General features: G+C 48.3%; 1 protein-coding gene across 1 annotated transcript in view; it reads right to left on the reverse strand.

Annotated features, from left to right (window-relative positions):
- SLC5A9 (solute carrier family 5 member 9) overlaps positions 1-15,780 on the reverse strand; it is a 30,765-nt gene that overhangs the window by 4,528 nt on the left and 10,457 nt on the right. The window contains exons 7-13 of the mRNA XM_014587367.2: positions 15,529-15,734; positions 15,228-15,363; positions 14,623-14,730; positions 12,338-12,488; positions 10,453-10,621; positions 8,248-8,463; positions 4,231-4,372 (exon numbers count right to left, since the gene is read on the reverse strand). Of these exons, the coding sequence (XP_014442853.1) occupies positions 4,231-4,372; positions 8,248-8,463; positions 10,453-10,621; positions 12,338-12,488; positions 14,623-14,730; positions 15,228-15,363; positions 15,529-15,734 (1,128 nt within the window). The remainder of the gene's footprint in view (positions 1-4,230; positions 4,373-8,247; positions 8,464-10,452; positions 10,622-12,337; positions 12,489-14,622; positions 14,731-15,227; positions 15,364-15,528; positions 15,735-15,780) is intronic.

The raw sequence follows: 15,780 nt of genomic DNA on the forward strand, positions 1-15,780 counted from the left end.
TCACCGCGTGGCCTCTGGGCCAGCCAGCTGAAACTGAAGAGAAGGATTAAGAACTTGCAACTATAAGCAACAGAAAGAACCTTTAACTGCCTTAAACCAACTGAGAAATACACCGTAGAGAAGGATTTTATCTACCTATGGACAGTGAGAAGATGATGGATACCAGCCCTGCATTACCTCAGGCAAGAACAGGAACTACCCTGCCATTCTTAGGGAAGCCAGACACCAGAGGATAAGTCACGCTGCAGACCTCCACAACACCAATCCTGCTAACCACAAGATGGCTGCTGTGCCGCATCAACTGATGGTCAACTCTGCTTGCCAGAACTGCCTTCCGGAGACTGTATTCCATGGAGACTCACCTACAGTTGCGGAACTGCACGAGACCCACACTTGATCCAACCTTGAATGGAATCTATTTTCCCTATTGTTAAAAACTTTGGACTCCTGGCCCCTCTCCCTCTACTCGCAGGTATTGCATTTTCAATGACCCCTCTGGAGGATAGCTGTCCATAGAAGAGATAGAGTAATTGGGAGAGGGGGAAAGGGCTGAGGGTCAAACATAGGATAAAAAACATATTTATATGTATGAAAGTAGAAATGGAACAGTATTGGTGACGACATGCTTGATTGAGACACTATGCAGTTTATCCTAGATGGGAAACTACACTTGGTGTGTTGTGATGATACTCAGGGAATGAGTGTTAGGCAATATAATTTAATATAAAAAAATAATAATAATAAGCAGGAGGAAAAAAAAATGCACATTTGATGACTGAAGAGAGGTGTATGGACACAACTGGGGACTACTTTATAGTATGTGCATTCTACTCCCTGGGGTTTATGCCTAGGATCAGATTTGGATACATGTGTAAGGATATGTCAGCTGTGCTAGCTAGTGGATATATTTAGACAAATTGAGTTCATTGGTAGAACAATTGAATGGGGGGGGGCGGAAGCCATTGAGGGCAATCATGAATGTCAGGGACAATGGAGGAGGAAGATGGGACATGGCAGAGGGTGGGGATGGGGAACCTAGGATGGCAAAACAAAAGGCAAGGTATGCAGGACACAAAAATTGGGAAATCATTTGCTGAGAACATATATGTTGATGTGCTTGATTGAGCCAATACACAGTGTATTTTGGATGGAAAATTCATATGTGTGTTGTGATGAGAAAAGAAAAAAAAATTTATAATAATAATAAACATTCTCTTTGATTGTCATAGTGACCCTCAGAGGAAGATGACACATAGGGCTTCATGTGGGAAAACACACCCAGAGGGCCTACATCTCACTTGCAGTTACTAAGTGACCTTCAATAGCTCGATAAACTACCTCTACCTTAAACCCTGAGTGTATTTCATATTATTCTGCTGCCCTGTAAGTTTTGCTAATGTCCTCTTTTATTTTTTCCTTTCCTTTTCTTTCTTTCTTTCTTTTTTTTTTTTCTTGTTTTGTCTGTTTTTCTTTCTCTGAGGACTGAGTGGTACTACCACAGGGAAGGAGCTTTTGCACGTAGTAGCAGCAGCTGCTCTTTCACCCCTCCCCGTGATGGTTTGTTGGGTTTCTTGGCTGACTCAGTGGCTCCTTTTTCTCCTTTGGGAGCAAGTTGTCCACAAGGAGCTGCCATTCCCTTCTGTTTCCTCAGGGATGGTTCTGCCCCTTGAAGTAGGGGTCAGTCAGGGGACATATCTGTCTGTGTAACTTTGCATAAGTCTGGGTAGTTCTGAGGTTCAGCCATGGGGAAGTACGAGCCATCTCCTTCGTCTTTCCCTTTGAGAATTACTTTTGCAGCTTCTCATTCCTCTACCCTCCCTCTCGGTAGCTGTCTCTCCTAGAAAGAGCTCATGCTCTCAGGTTGCCTCTTCCATGCGATAAGTTTACAAGGCCAGGACCCAGTCTTTGCAGTGATAGGAGAAGCAGTTTTAGGACCCAAAAAGCAAAATACACCTGAATTGAGGCAAGTGATAAGGCCAGGGATGGTGATTTTGATCATTGGTGGTGTTTTCTGATGTAAGCTTATGTGGTTTTTAACAGTGGAATTTGCACAGGATCCACTGTATGGATGCCTTCTGGTGGGCCATTTTTAAAAGTTTTTTTATAGGGCATGTACACTCACCCGACAGAAAAAGAGAGAGGGAAAGTAAAAAATCACCTTGGGGGTGGGGGGAATGGATACACTATAATCCTTTCTCCTCTATCCTCCTCTTAGAGTTTTGGGGAATGCATGCACACACACCCAATGTATTTTTCAAGCTGTCAGGTCTGGTACTTGAACCGTGTGGCCGCCTTAACTTCAACACCATCTGCTGGCTCTGAACTGTTGGCTTTTAACTGCTGTAGCTTGGCCAAGAAGCTTTGAGACTTAGACCTTGGTGGGATTCTGGAGCTTATGATGTTGTTAGCTCTAGGAAAGTGACTGTTTCTCCAGAATTAGGCCTTGAGCAAAGGTAAAGTGTCTTAAGAAAGATGGGAGCATTCTTAGGCCTAGGGAAGGCACAGGGACCTTAGCACTGGGAAATGCATGAGAACTGAGTGGTGTTGTATTGCCAATCATGCAAATCTAGCAAGTGGTGCCTTGATAATCTTGTCTATGCGCTTTTTGAAAATTTACATGTATGGGGCCAGCAGGTGGCATAGTAGTTAAGGTGCTGAAGTCACAGATCCAGAGGCTTGAAATTCATGCTAAGCATGTGTGCACACGTGCCCAAAATCCCAAGAGGAGAATGAAGGAGAAGGTATTGCAGCATGGCCATTCCCCTGGGAGGGGGAAGGGAATGATTTCTCACTTTCTGTCTCACTGTCTCTGTCTCTCTGGTGAGTACATGCACTCTATAGCAAAATCTCAACAACAAAAAATTTACATGTAATCATTGTATATCTTTATAAGGTACAATAGTTGTTCAGAGCATGCATGCAACTTAAATGAAGTTGAAGATATTATCATATGCAGCATTCTCAACAGTTCTCCATTCTGTGTCTGTTAAATGTCTATGCTTGTAACTCACTAGAATTGTTACAAGTTTAGCACACCAGAGGCTGACTAGAAATAAGCAATTTTCTGAGGCCCTGACAGAGCTATGCCCAGTGCAATGGGAGAAAGAAACTGCTGATGGAACTTCAGTTTCATTCAAGCACTGAAACCTCCACTGAAAGAGTCAGGAAATTAATCAAGGACTAATACTTCATTGCATTTCCAATTCACAAGGACAAGAGAAATTGAATGTTGACTTTAACTTGCAAACGTATTTAACATTTTTGATTTTAAAATTTTTCCTTGGGAGTTTCATAATTGAGAGTCTCTATAATGTTGTCATTCTATCATTAAGATACCTTAATATTGTTATTTAATCTCACTACTGGAAAGTTATAGCTGCACTATATCTAAAACAGATACTTCATGTTTTCAAATAATTTCCAACATTAGACTGTGTGGCCTTGGAGTAAATTTGATTACTATTCTAGCACATGTAAGAGCCTCAAGGAGGTATTGATGGTAATTGATGGGCCAATTTACATGGCCCATCAGCAACTCAAGGAGATGCCCATAAGAGTACTGGCTGTTTTGAAGGAACCTCATGAAGACAGACGTAAGTGTATGGACACATGGCCGCTCTTGTCCCATGAAGGACAACCATGCTTCTGTGGGACTATAGGTAGAACTGTTAAGCCCGATGGGAAATAAATAACAAAGCGGTGGTGGGGACTGGAGGTGGGGCATGTTTCTTTGTCGTGCCTGATGTTTCCTCCATATGGAGAGATCTCAGTAAATAAAACACAGATTTGATTTTCTGTTTATGTTCATTCAATCCCCACAGTGGAGGGACTTCCTCGATGGTAGATTTGGAAGGGATAAGGAGGGAGGACACGCTTGGCTCAGCTACTCCCTCCTTCACAGGGGTAGGCATCCTGGATCAGTTCTGCTGGTGACTGGTTGGGCACCTCTGTCTAATGTTGGGGTTTATTTAGTATTAGCAAGTGCACTTCCCCATGGAAATAAGTCATATCTTTCCACTTGCATTTTATCTGTAATGAGGGCAATATTTGGTTCCCATCCATCTTACTTATCTGTCTTATTTCAGTAGTTCAATAGCCATGTGGGAAGGGAAGAAGGTTGATAATTGTTGGACTCCCTCAATGATACCACCCTCAATGACTCTTCAATTGGGGCCCAGGGGGGCCATGGCTCCTCAGTGGTGTACATTCTCCAGCAAGCCCTCAGCCTACCTCCAGGCTGCTCCTGGCTCTGGCTGGAGCTTTCTGCTGCTCCACCTCCTTCAGGGCACTCCCTGGCTGGCTTCTCTATGCTTCCATGGGCCTCGAGCTCAGAATGGGGGAAGTTCCGTGTCCACCATGTCAAGCGAGCGAGCTGGAGGGAAAGAAAACACAGAGTCACTTGCCTTTGGAGAGAAGTCCAAGGAGGGCCCCACTCACGGAGGCTGTCAGAGCAATAGTACGGAGTACAAGCGACAAGCCAGGGCTGAGTCAGGAAGCCTGACTTCCTGAATGTCCAGAGGTGTGCTGAGTGCCAGAGTATAGACCCCAGTCAGGCACAGGCCCTGACCACGCAGAGCTCACAGACTGAGAGAAATGAGTCTGCGTGGAAAGGCAAGTGCCCAATAACAAAGACCTTCAAAGGTTAGTCTGAAAAGTTGATACTTCAACAAAAAACCTGATAAGCAATGAAGACTCACTGTAGACTTTGGGCAAAGGAAAGGGACTACACGTTTGGGAATGTTCAAAGATTTCTTAGAGTAAATTGAAGGGGAACCAGCCTGGAAACTTGTAAAAGTGAAACAAGAAATACTGAGCACCTGAGGTAATGGGTGACAGGGAGGAGTCAAGGGATACTGAGGAGGTAGAAACGACGTCTTTAGAGCTGAACACGGCAACTGACTGAATTAGGCAGGTGATGGAGATGCAGGAGGCTACAATGGCTCTTGGGTTCCTGCTTTGGAGATCAGATGGGTAGCAGTGCCCCTCCCAGGGATAGAGGACCCCAGACAAGAGGTAGGTTTTGGTGCTAGTGATAGAGGGGGAAAGAGAGAGGAAAGGAAGTAGGGGGATAGACAGAGAGACAGAGGTGAAAATATGCGCACTCATCTATGATGATGAGCTTAGAGTCTGTAGGACCTCTGAGAGGAGTCATTCAGATGCAGAGACTTTCTCTCTTGTCTTGTTTTGTGACCTAGCCAACTAAAACAGCAAGTTATCTGACTGATACCAGAGGTGGTGGATTCAACCATGACCCCCTGAGCTCTGAGCCATCTCCCTTCCAACAAGGCTCTTCTCTGGCTGGGCAGCTTTTTGTTACATGTTGAGCCAGATATCCCCTCCCTGCTTCTACCTTTCTACCTTCCATGGTGTATCCAGCTGTTCCAGGTGCAGTGTGCCTCTCTGTGGGGTCATGAGAACCTGCTAGGCTTCCACACCCATCAATATCTCTCAGTACAACTCACTTTTTTTTTTTTACACTGTGTGTCACTAGTAGAATATGGACCCTGTCTCTCTCTCTCTTGTTTTTCTTAAGTCTATTTTTTTTCTTAAATTCCCAAATGTATAGTCTCTTTCCTTTGCCTAAAGTGCCTGAGAGAGGCATAGGGTCTCATACCCTCTGTGTCTACAGGTTGACCTGGGAACTGAACTCCAATCTTCCATATGGCATTCCAGGATTGCAGGGTTCTATGCTACTGCGCTGCCTCATGGGTGGGCCTGAGTTTTGTCTCCATATCATCAAGAGGCAGCTGGATTTTTAGGTTTGAATCTTGGGGAGGAGTTTTGACTGGAGATAGGAATTGAGTGTCATCTTTAAGTACAAAGTTGTTGAATTCATAGCCCAGAGACATTGTAGGGTGACAAGGGTTATGAGCCATAGATGGGCTCCTAAGGAACAACCACATTTAAGGAGTACAAAGAAGCCAAAAGAGCGATCAGAAGAATAGTGAAAAAAACGAGGGAAAGGGACCAGCAGTTAGTGTAGTGGCTATGTCGCTGGACTCCCACATAGTAGATCACAGTTCGAGTCCCAGACCTGGTGGCTTAAAACTCATGCCGGGCACATGTGCATGTGTGCGCAAGATCCCGAGAGGAGAATGGAGGAGAAGGGATTGCAGCATGGCCATCCCCCCTGGGGGGTGATTTCTTGCTTTCTATCTCTCTGTCTCTGTCTGTCTGGTGAGCGCATGTGCCCTATAGCAAAAACCTCTCCAAAAAAAGGAAAAAAACAAGAGGGAAATATAGAAGTAAACAGATGGATGGTCTTTAGAGTGCAGGAAGTGCCCAGTGGTATCTAATTCTCCTTGGAATTTACAATGGGAAAGTGAGCATTGATTTTAGAAAGAGTTTATCAGTGACCTTAGTGAGAGCAATTTCAGAGGAATGCCAGGGACAGCAGCCAGATTGTAGTTGGTGGAGAATTAGACAAGAGAAGACAGGTGGAGGCCAGGAGTGGAGGTAATTCTTTACAAAAGTCTGTTATTGAGAGGAGGAGAGGAAGGTGGCAGTAACTAAAGGAGAACAAGATCCAGAAGGATTCTAATTTTTTTTAAGGCTTTTACCATAGGGCACATTAGTGAAAAGGAAAGTGAGAAATCACCCCCTAGAAAGGATGGCCATGCCACAATCCCTTGTCCTCCATTTTTCTCCCGGGATTTTGGACAGACACGCACATGTGTCCCATGTAATTTTCAAGCTACCAGGTCTGAAACTTGAACCGCTATCAGCCATGTGAAAGTCCAACACTTTAACTACCACTTCACCTGCTGGCCCTGGGGAAGGATTCGAAATTGGAAAAGACTTCCGTGTGGGGAGTAGAACTGCAGACAATGAAGAAGAAGTTGAGGACTGAGCCGCAAGAGGAGATGGTTTCTGGAGTGAGAAAGCAAGGAAATCGGCCTCTCTTGGCGCATCTGTGGATGCCCCGCTTGTTTGTAGGAATCGGTGAAACCAAGGGGATCACATCGTTTTGCAAACTGAAGCACCATGCGCGTAAGGAGCCTTGATGTTTTCTATCTGTGTTTCTGGGACTGGGTTCTATCTGGGCTCTGTTATGGGCTGGACTGTGTCTTCCAAAATTCTTATGTTGATGTTCTAACCTCTCGTACCTCAGAACGTGACTGTATTTGGAGACAGGGCCTTTAACGACTTAGCAAGGGTAAAGGAGATCATTACAGTGGCCCTTCATTTGATGTGGCTGGTCCCTGTAAGAAGAGATTAGGTCACAGACAGGCACAGAGAAAGACCTTGCAAAGATGAAGAGGATGGCCCCCAGTGAGGCCTCAGGAGAAATTACCCCTGCTATCACCTCCACCTTGGACTTTCAGCCCCAGAACTGTGTGTCAATACCTCTGTAGCTGAAAGCCTCAGACTGTGATACTTTGCTGTGGCACCCCAAACTCACTAAAACAGGCTACAAGGAAAAGCAGGTTTACAGGACCGGGCTTTGGTGGAAGGACTGGGAAATCAGTTGGTGTGGAAGAGGTGAGGGTTTCTAACTGAGTTCTGCTCTAGTAAACAGTGTTTCTTTTCTCGTGCACTTGTTTCTCAACCATTAAAAACCTGAATTCAGAGACCAGCAGATGGCGTAATGGTTGCATTACCGGACTCATACGTAGTTGACCACTGTTCAAGTCCTGGACCTGGTGGCTTCAAACTCGTGCTGTGTGTGTGTGAGTGTGTGCATGCCCCAAATCCTGAGAGGAGTGTGGAGGAAAAGGGATTGTGGCTTGGCCACCCCCCTCTGGGGGGGGTGTCATTTCTTGCTTTATGTCTCTCTGTCTGTCTCTGTCTCTCCAGTGAGCACATACACCCTATAGCAAAAACCTCTCTAAAAGAATAAAATAAATAAATAATAGTTAAAAAAATAAAACCGAATTTATTTTTCAAGGTCCAGACCAAAGCCACATCGTCAGTCTACCTCCTCAGCCCCAGCAGGTGGCAACTACCCCTCCCTTTGTGCCCAGTTGCTCCTGTTGAACTTACTCCTTCCTCACTTTCTGCGTGGGCATCAGTTTCCCCCTGTGGATGGTGGTGCCAGGGACGGTTCATCTTTGTGAGCCTAGCAAAGTGCCTGGTGCATTCACTGAGCAATTTTTGAATGGAAGGAATCACTTTTCACTTGGAAGTTTATAGTCCAATGAGTCCCTTCTCCCAGCGACACCGTGTAACCCAGCAGAGTCAAACACAGGGGTGGAATTCTCTAGGTGTTGAGGGTTTCCGGGGTCTCAGTGTGAGCATAGCACTTGCCTTCTCCTCCGGGACGGGGCTTGTACAGAGGCTGACAGTGACAATGACGATGGCAGTGAGCACGCAGAGGAGGAGGGCAAAGTACAGGTAGTGGAAGTCCCTCAGCACAGCCGGCCTCCCGTCCACCTCTCCACAGGCTGGGACTGGGTACGAGAACTCCAGGATCATGCGCAGAAGCCCCACTACCAGGCCAAACATGAGGCCCCAGAAGGCTCCCTGTGGGAAGAGGGCCGACACGGTCAGGGTGAGATGCAGGCAGGAGACCCCGTGAGGCTGAAGGCCACTTGGCCCCCAAGTCTCTCCCAGTGGTTCATTACAGTGTGTGGCAAATCTGTCTCAGTGAAAGCTGAGACTTGGTCTTGATTTGGAGGCAGGCAGTGAGGTGTACTGAAAAAGGGGTGGGAGCTCCAGTCAGACAGACCAGTATTTGAATCCTGGCTCCATTTTGGGATGGCTCTGAACTAGTGACTGGACCTTGCTGCCTTGGGTCCATGTGAATTAATAAGAGAAATTAGTAAGTACTAAATAATAAATGCTTAATATCCAAGTAGCATGGAAGACGCTCTTGTAGTAAGCAGGGAATGCCAACGTCCCCTTCCCAACTTTCTGTTTTGATAACTCAGATATCAGAATAGAGGTTTTCCTTCTGTTGCTTAAAAAGTTTAATTTTTTCTTTGCCTAAGAATATGTGCACTCACTGGACAGAGGGAGAGAGAGGGGGGGCAAGAAAGCACTCCCCATGGGGGATGGTGACACTGCAATCCCTTCTCTTCCATCTCTCCTTCCTGTCAGGATGTTGGGCACACACACATACGTGCCTGGTGTGCTGGGTTTGGGACTCAAACCATGCCATCAGTCATATGGGATCCAGATCATGTAACCCCCAGACCACACGCTAATCTGAATTTTTTGTTAGGGAATGCCAACGTCCCCTTCCCAACTTTCTGTTTTGATAACTCAGATATCAGAATAGAGGTTTTCCTTCTGTTGCTTAAAAAGTTTAATTTTTTCTTTGCCTAAGAATATGTGCACTCACTGGACAGAGGGAGAGAGAGGGGGGGCAAGAAAGCACTCCCCATGGGGGATGGTGACACTGCAATCCCTTCTCTTCCATCTCTCCTTCCTGTCAGGATGTTGGGCACACACACATACGTGCCTGGTGTGCTGGGTTTGGGACTCAAACCATGCCATCAGTCATATGGGATCCAGATCATGTAACCCCCAGACCACACGCTAATCTGAATTTTTTGTTGTTGTTAAAGAAAAGTTTTGGAACCTTCCCTTTATAGCTCCATTTGGGCCGAATCTGTACCCGTTCCTAGTATGCGAGTCCGCTGGCTTATATTTTCAACACCTCTGGAATGAGCAGAAATACCAGAATTCACTGGGGGCTCGCTGTGTGCCATGGTTACTGGTGAGAATACGAGATCTCTGCACACGGTAGACTCCTTGCTTTGGTACGCCATCAAGGGCGGGGAGGGGGGGGAGTGTTCTGTGATTTCCTGATCAGAGACCTTGAGCCTTCACATTGCTCTTGTGAAGTCATGTCTGTGATGGCCTTAACTACCCAAGGCACCCCAGCAGATGTGGCCTGTCTGTCCTAGGCTGGCCTAGGAGTGACCAAGGTTCTAGCCCTGGCAGTTATGGAAGTGACGCATGCGCAGGTGCTCTGAAAGTTTGTACTCTGTCATCATCATTGTTATGGCTGCTGTTTCACTCCATGTAGAGCCCTACAGTGTTAGAAATGGAGTGGATGTATGATCTTCCAGTCTGTCTTGTGCCTGCACATGCACTGTTCTTCGTGCCTTGTATCCAGAACACTCATCTCCCACCCCAGTCCTTCAGGTCCTGGCCCAGATGTCACTTGGAAAGCTTTCCTGACCCCCTCCCAGGAGCTTCATAGGCTAGATACTCCTGCTGTTTACTCTCACAGCAGCCGTTGCACTTCATCATCATTGCCTATTTAATCATCTCTTCCCCCTGCGGGCCCAGTGACGGCAGACCTACATGGACCTTGTAAACGATCTCAGCCACCATTGTAGGAGTGGGGAACGTTTGTTGAATGAGTCTACACCTAACGTTCTCATTAGGATGGGAGCTTGCAAGGGACACAGGTTTTTCTAAGGTCCCACAGACCAGGTGATTGAAAGGCTAGATCTCCAGCCCCACGGTTCAGGAAGAGAGATGGTGTCCTACTGCACTCACAGGCTCTGTGACTCTCCTGCAGAAGATGGCCAGCAGAAAGAGGGCGGTGATGGGTGGCGCCAGGTAGCTGGTGACAGACTGGATGTAGTCGAAGAGCTGCCCACTGTTGGCACTTTGGATGATGGGGATCCAGAGGATGCTGATGACGACCAGGAGCACCACGAACACTCTGCGGGGAGCACAGGGCACTGTGAGTGCACTCAAGTGGGCATGGCATGGGGCGGGGTGAAGGACCTGCACGGGAAGGGGATAAGGAGGTGGGCACATGGCTGCTGAATCAGAGATAGAAGGTCAGAATCCCAAATGCTAAGAATCAGAAATTTAGACTGTTCAGAGTCCAGGAACCCAGAATTGTAAAACCTCTTCATTTCTAAATTGGATGCCTTTAAGGCCATCTTGCCCACTGCTATTCAGGGGAGAATTTTCCTCTTTCAACCCCACTGCCCACCCAGTAGTAGGCCTCTTGTCTCTGTATGGGATGCCTTTCCTTCTCTTTCACATCCCAGCCCAGGCAGGGAAGCTGCCTTCTCCAGACTCCTTTGGCTCTGACCCTGTCTTCCTGACATTGTCCCTGAGCTTAGGCAGGCCTCCACCTTCTCCTGACTCAGTCCTAAGTTCCCAGAGCACTCTCTATTCCTGATTTTGCAGGTGAATGTGAACATGTTGAAAATCTTGCTTGTGTGGGGTGCAGTAATGCATCAGGCCATGAGATGGCGCCCAAATCCCACTGATTAAGCAGCAGCAACCCTAAGCAGTTAGTGTGCAAGCAGAGAAATGATGCTCCTTTTAAAATCTCTCTGCCTACCTGTTCTCTCTTCTCCTTTTCCTACTATTACCCTTCAGTCCTCTCTTTCTACCTGCCCTCTTTTCTTTTCCTACCACTATCCCACGTGGCTACCCAAGTGGCCTGCCAGTCGCTCATCCTGCTCCTCCATCACACTCAGACGGGGCCGTGGTTGGTGTCTGTGCCGAAGGCTGGGAGGACACAGGTGAGCAAGCAGCTGGAGTCATTAGGCATCTTGCTGGAAGGAACATGAGTGCAAAGACAGGGAAATGTAAGAGATCCAGGTATCTAAGCTCAAGCACCGAACCACAAAGAGAGAAAGTGTCTCAGTCCAGAAACCCGAATTGGAGAACTCCAAATATGAAGCGAAAACATCAGAAAGAGCCCTGCTGGCCCTATGTACATTACAAATCTCCAGCCTGTGGAGAACAAGAGAAACTAGTGACCAAGTTACTTTTTTTTTTTTTTTCTGAGTGTAAAACTGATGCCTACAAGATAAAGCCCAAATTCTTTAGCTTGGTATCAAGACTCGGCATCATTTGGAGACAGCCTCCCCGTAATTCTGCTGGTGCAGCCTCTCGCTGGATTGCCCTTGTCATTAAACTGTGAGCATCCCGTATGCCTCATCCCATGTCTCCAGGACAGCGGTAGGGCACATGGTAGGTGGTCTGGGTGTCTGATGAGTTAAATTAGCAGCAATCTGTTCTCCCGCAATAACAGCAAGAGTCAGTCCAAAAGATTGGCGTGAGCTGCTTGCTCACTTTCTTCCCACGTGTGAAGGTCACCTTTCATTTCCTGTGTTTTGTCATAGTCTCTCGATTAACCTGTTGATCAATTTCAAGAGAAAGGCACGCAAGCAGGGAAGAATTTTTTCTCCCCAGTATTCTGTGGGGGAGGAGTGGCCCAGAGTTGGAGAAGGATTTACCCAAGGCCTGGGGTGGGGTTAGTGGGCTCAGTGTAGTCAGGATCGGACCCACTGTCAGGGCCCAGAACCAGCTGCATCTCCTCAAGGTAACCAGGGCAGGGGAACAGGGGCAAGGGAAAGTGGGTCCTACTAGCAGGGAGGGGCACTCTGGAGGGAGGCAGGGAGGGCCAGCACACCTGCCCACCACCATCAGCTCTTGCTCGGTTGCGTTCTTGCGGAAGCGCTGCCACACATCGATGGTGAACAGGGTGCTGCTGCTGTTGAAGATGGAGGTCAGCGAGCTCATGAGAGCCGCCATGACCACGGCGATCATCAGGCCCCGCAGACCTACAGAGAGGATGCTTGAGTGGACAGCTGGTCTGAGAGGGCAGCTCTGCAAGACCATGGAGGCTGCAGCAGCTTGGCACAAAGTCATCGGTCTGTGAGGGAGGCAGGGCAGGTGGGGGGATGGGGAAGGGGCTGGGTGAGGTTCCCAACCAGAGGTGTGGAACGCGGACCGGTTCTGGCTGAGGTCAGCCTCTACCTTCCACTGTGGCCTTGGGTGGCTCGTCCGCCTTCCCCAAATCTTGGTTTCCTCATCTGTGCCATCAAGGTGTGAGACTAGGTGACCTGTGAGGTTTCCTGCAGCTTTGACAGCTCAATCTTAGGGTTCACAGCTTGTACACACTTGCTTTTGGGGTCTTGGGTGGAGGACGATCATTAATCATTGAATTTAGTGTTTTTGCACCTTCTTTGACATTGAGAGGCTGGGCTAAAGCCCCAGCCTGGAGGGCAGAAGCCGTGGGTTTGCTTCTGGGTCTGCAAGTGTAGTCACTAGCTGTGTGTATGATCTTTGGACTGCTTCCTCACCCTTTCTGTTTTTCTGTCACTGTTTTTCTACCCGGACAAGGGAGGGTAGGACCTACCAATGTCTGAAGTCCCCGTGCCCTTAATGACAAGCTCCTGGAAGATGACTGCTCACCTCTAGAAGACGACATCAGCCCTGGCCCCACTTCCAAATCCACTTATTGAGCCACCTCCCGGCTGTCTCCCTGGAAGACTCCCAGGAACCTTGGACTCGAATATTCCAGACTGAGGCACCCATCTCCTCTGTGGCCTTCTGTTTCCTTCTTTGGCTCATAATGCCATTTTAGTCCCACATCAGACACCTCAGAGTCATCTTAAACCCCTTCCTCTGCTCTCCTCCTGCTCCCTTCACCCGTCAGCATCTCAGCGGCTGCTCTGCCCCAGCTGGCTCTCCCACTGTCTCCATTCTGAAGTATTTTGTTGATTCATTTCTCATTCTGTTTGTCCACTGCCTTCACATGTCCCCAAACTCGATATTAGTTCAATCCACCTTCTAAAGGCTGAGACCTGGGAGCCCCCTTTGATTCCTGCCTTTCTCAAACACAGCCAGCCATCAAGGCCTGCCAATTCCACCTCACCAATACCTTGAAACCCCTTCTCTCCATTTCTAAAGCCGCACTCGGTCTATGCCACTGTCACCACTGACCTGCTCCATAGATAGTGCATTCATTGTCTCCCCTGCCCCCTAAGCCTGCCTCTGCGGAGTGGTCTTTCAAAGCACAGATCCACTCAGGCTCCCTCCCATAGTAAAGGCTATGCCCTAGAATGAGGCTTGGTCTCAATATCCTCTCTAGGGAGGCTGCTCTTTCCTCCTCGTCACTGAGTCCACACCGGGCTACTCTCAGTTCGGGCTTCATGCTCTCTCTCCACCCCAGGCCCTTGGGTGCCCCTCTGCCTCTGTGTGCCTACAATATCTCTCAGGACTCAGCTTCATTTCCTCCTCTCTGGGAGACCTTCCCAGTGTTCCCTAGACAGGCCTGGTGCCTGCACAGGGTTCCCTTGGCCCCCACTGTCACCACACTGATCACACTGTGTCATGTTCTCAGCAAGTTTATGCACTGAAGTTCGAGACTGCAAGAAGTCTGAAAACAGAGGATGCCTTTTATTTCTGCATCTCACCCGTGTCCCGAGCTGATGCCTTATCAAACTTACGGGAGTGTGTGTGTGTGTGTGTGTGTGTGTGTGTGTGTGTGTTGGGGCAGTCAGGGGCTGCAGAAGTAGATATTTTTCTTTCCTCCTCTCATCTATTCCATTCGTTTTTTTTTTTTTTTTTTAGAAAGAGATTTTTTCTATAGGGCACATGTGCTCATCAGAGAGACAGAGACAGAGAGAGACAGAGAGACAGAAAGCAAGAAATCACTCCCCCTGTCCCCCCATCCCCTTGGGGATGGCCATGCTGCAATCTCTTTTCCTCCATTCTCCTCTCGGGATCTTAGGCACGCACATGCTCTGGGTATGAATCTTAAGCCGCCAGGTCTGGGACTCAAACTGTGATTGACTACGTGGCAGTCCAGCAATGCAACCATTACTCCATCTGCTGGTCCCTCCGTCCATTCATAGCGATTATTCCTAGGCACTGTGGAGTGACGGGTGGAGTTGGGGAGATGGGACTCACCGACAGGCATGAGAGCCATGACCAGCTTGGGGTAGGCGATGTTGGAACACCCGACTCGGGCTCCGCACACGCTTTGGCAGACATCGGGGTCCACACAGCCCACCTCATCTGCAGAGGAAGTGATGTAGTTAGAGCCGTGTGAACCTGAGCCTTCTCGGGCTGGCAGATATTTGCTTCCTGACTCTACAGAGAAGTGCTCACTGGAGACTCTGGCAGAGACCCATGCCTAGAAGGCCAAGGGCAACAGTGGCATCTGGATCTCTCACAAGTCTCTCGCTCACGTCCTGCCCTAGCAGGGTGAACTCCTCTGGGCTTTAGGACTTATGTGTTGTTAATATCAAGTACCTTTGGAAGGTGCCCAAAACACCATCATTGTTTTTCCCATAAAAAGAGAAACAGGATATAAAAATGGCATTCGGATACAAATTTATTCTATTGAAATGCCTATTATCTGTTTGGTCTATCAAACCTAAATTATTCACTGAGTTTTCAATAGAAAAATCATTCCAGCTCCTGCTCTGGTGAACATTACCCATGAGCCCCTTCTCCGGAAGCCCCTGGCAAGCCCCAAATCCCTATGCCCAAAGAACAAGACTAGCTCTTACCTGGGTAGAGGGCCCGGCTGATCATGCCAGGCATGACGATGAAGAACATGGGGAGGATCTTCAGGTAGCCCCCCAGCACTGAGCCTCCCTTGGCATGGGACAGATTCTTGGCAGACAGTGACCTCTGCACAATGACCTGGAAAGGCAGCACTGGAGCTATGCCCTCGGGGAAGGAGCTGAGCCCTGGCACTGGTCACTGCCTGCCCCTGGTCCAGACTTCTAGGCATCCAGGTGACTGGATTTTCTGCAGGAAGCCACCCCAATTCCTGGTGGGCTAGACCACGCCTGGTGGGATCATTACCTGGTCTGTGCACCAGCACCAGGTAGCCAGCACTGTGAGCCCGAAAATGAGACCTGGCCAAGGGATGTCCCCGCTCACAGGATCCCGAAGCATGTGGAAGGCATCAGGTCGTGGAAGGTGACAGGTGGTATTGGGGACGGTGACATTTGGGATGGCCTGGCTGTACCGCTGCTCCAAGCCTGAGTACCAACCCACCTCCTGAAAGCCTGTGGGGAGAGACGCCATGATTGAAACAGCCCTGAGTTCCTGCTG

The sequence above is a fragment of the Tupaia chinensis genome, unplaced genomic scaffold, assembly GCF_000334495.1.
Source record: "Tupaia chinensis unplaced genomic scaffold, TupChi_1.0 Scaffold000207_1, whole genome shotgun sequence".
In the NCBI taxonomy this organism is placed as follows: domain Eukaryota; kingdom Metazoa; phylum Chordata; class Mammalia; order Scandentia; family Tupaiidae; genus Tupaia; species Tupaia belangeri.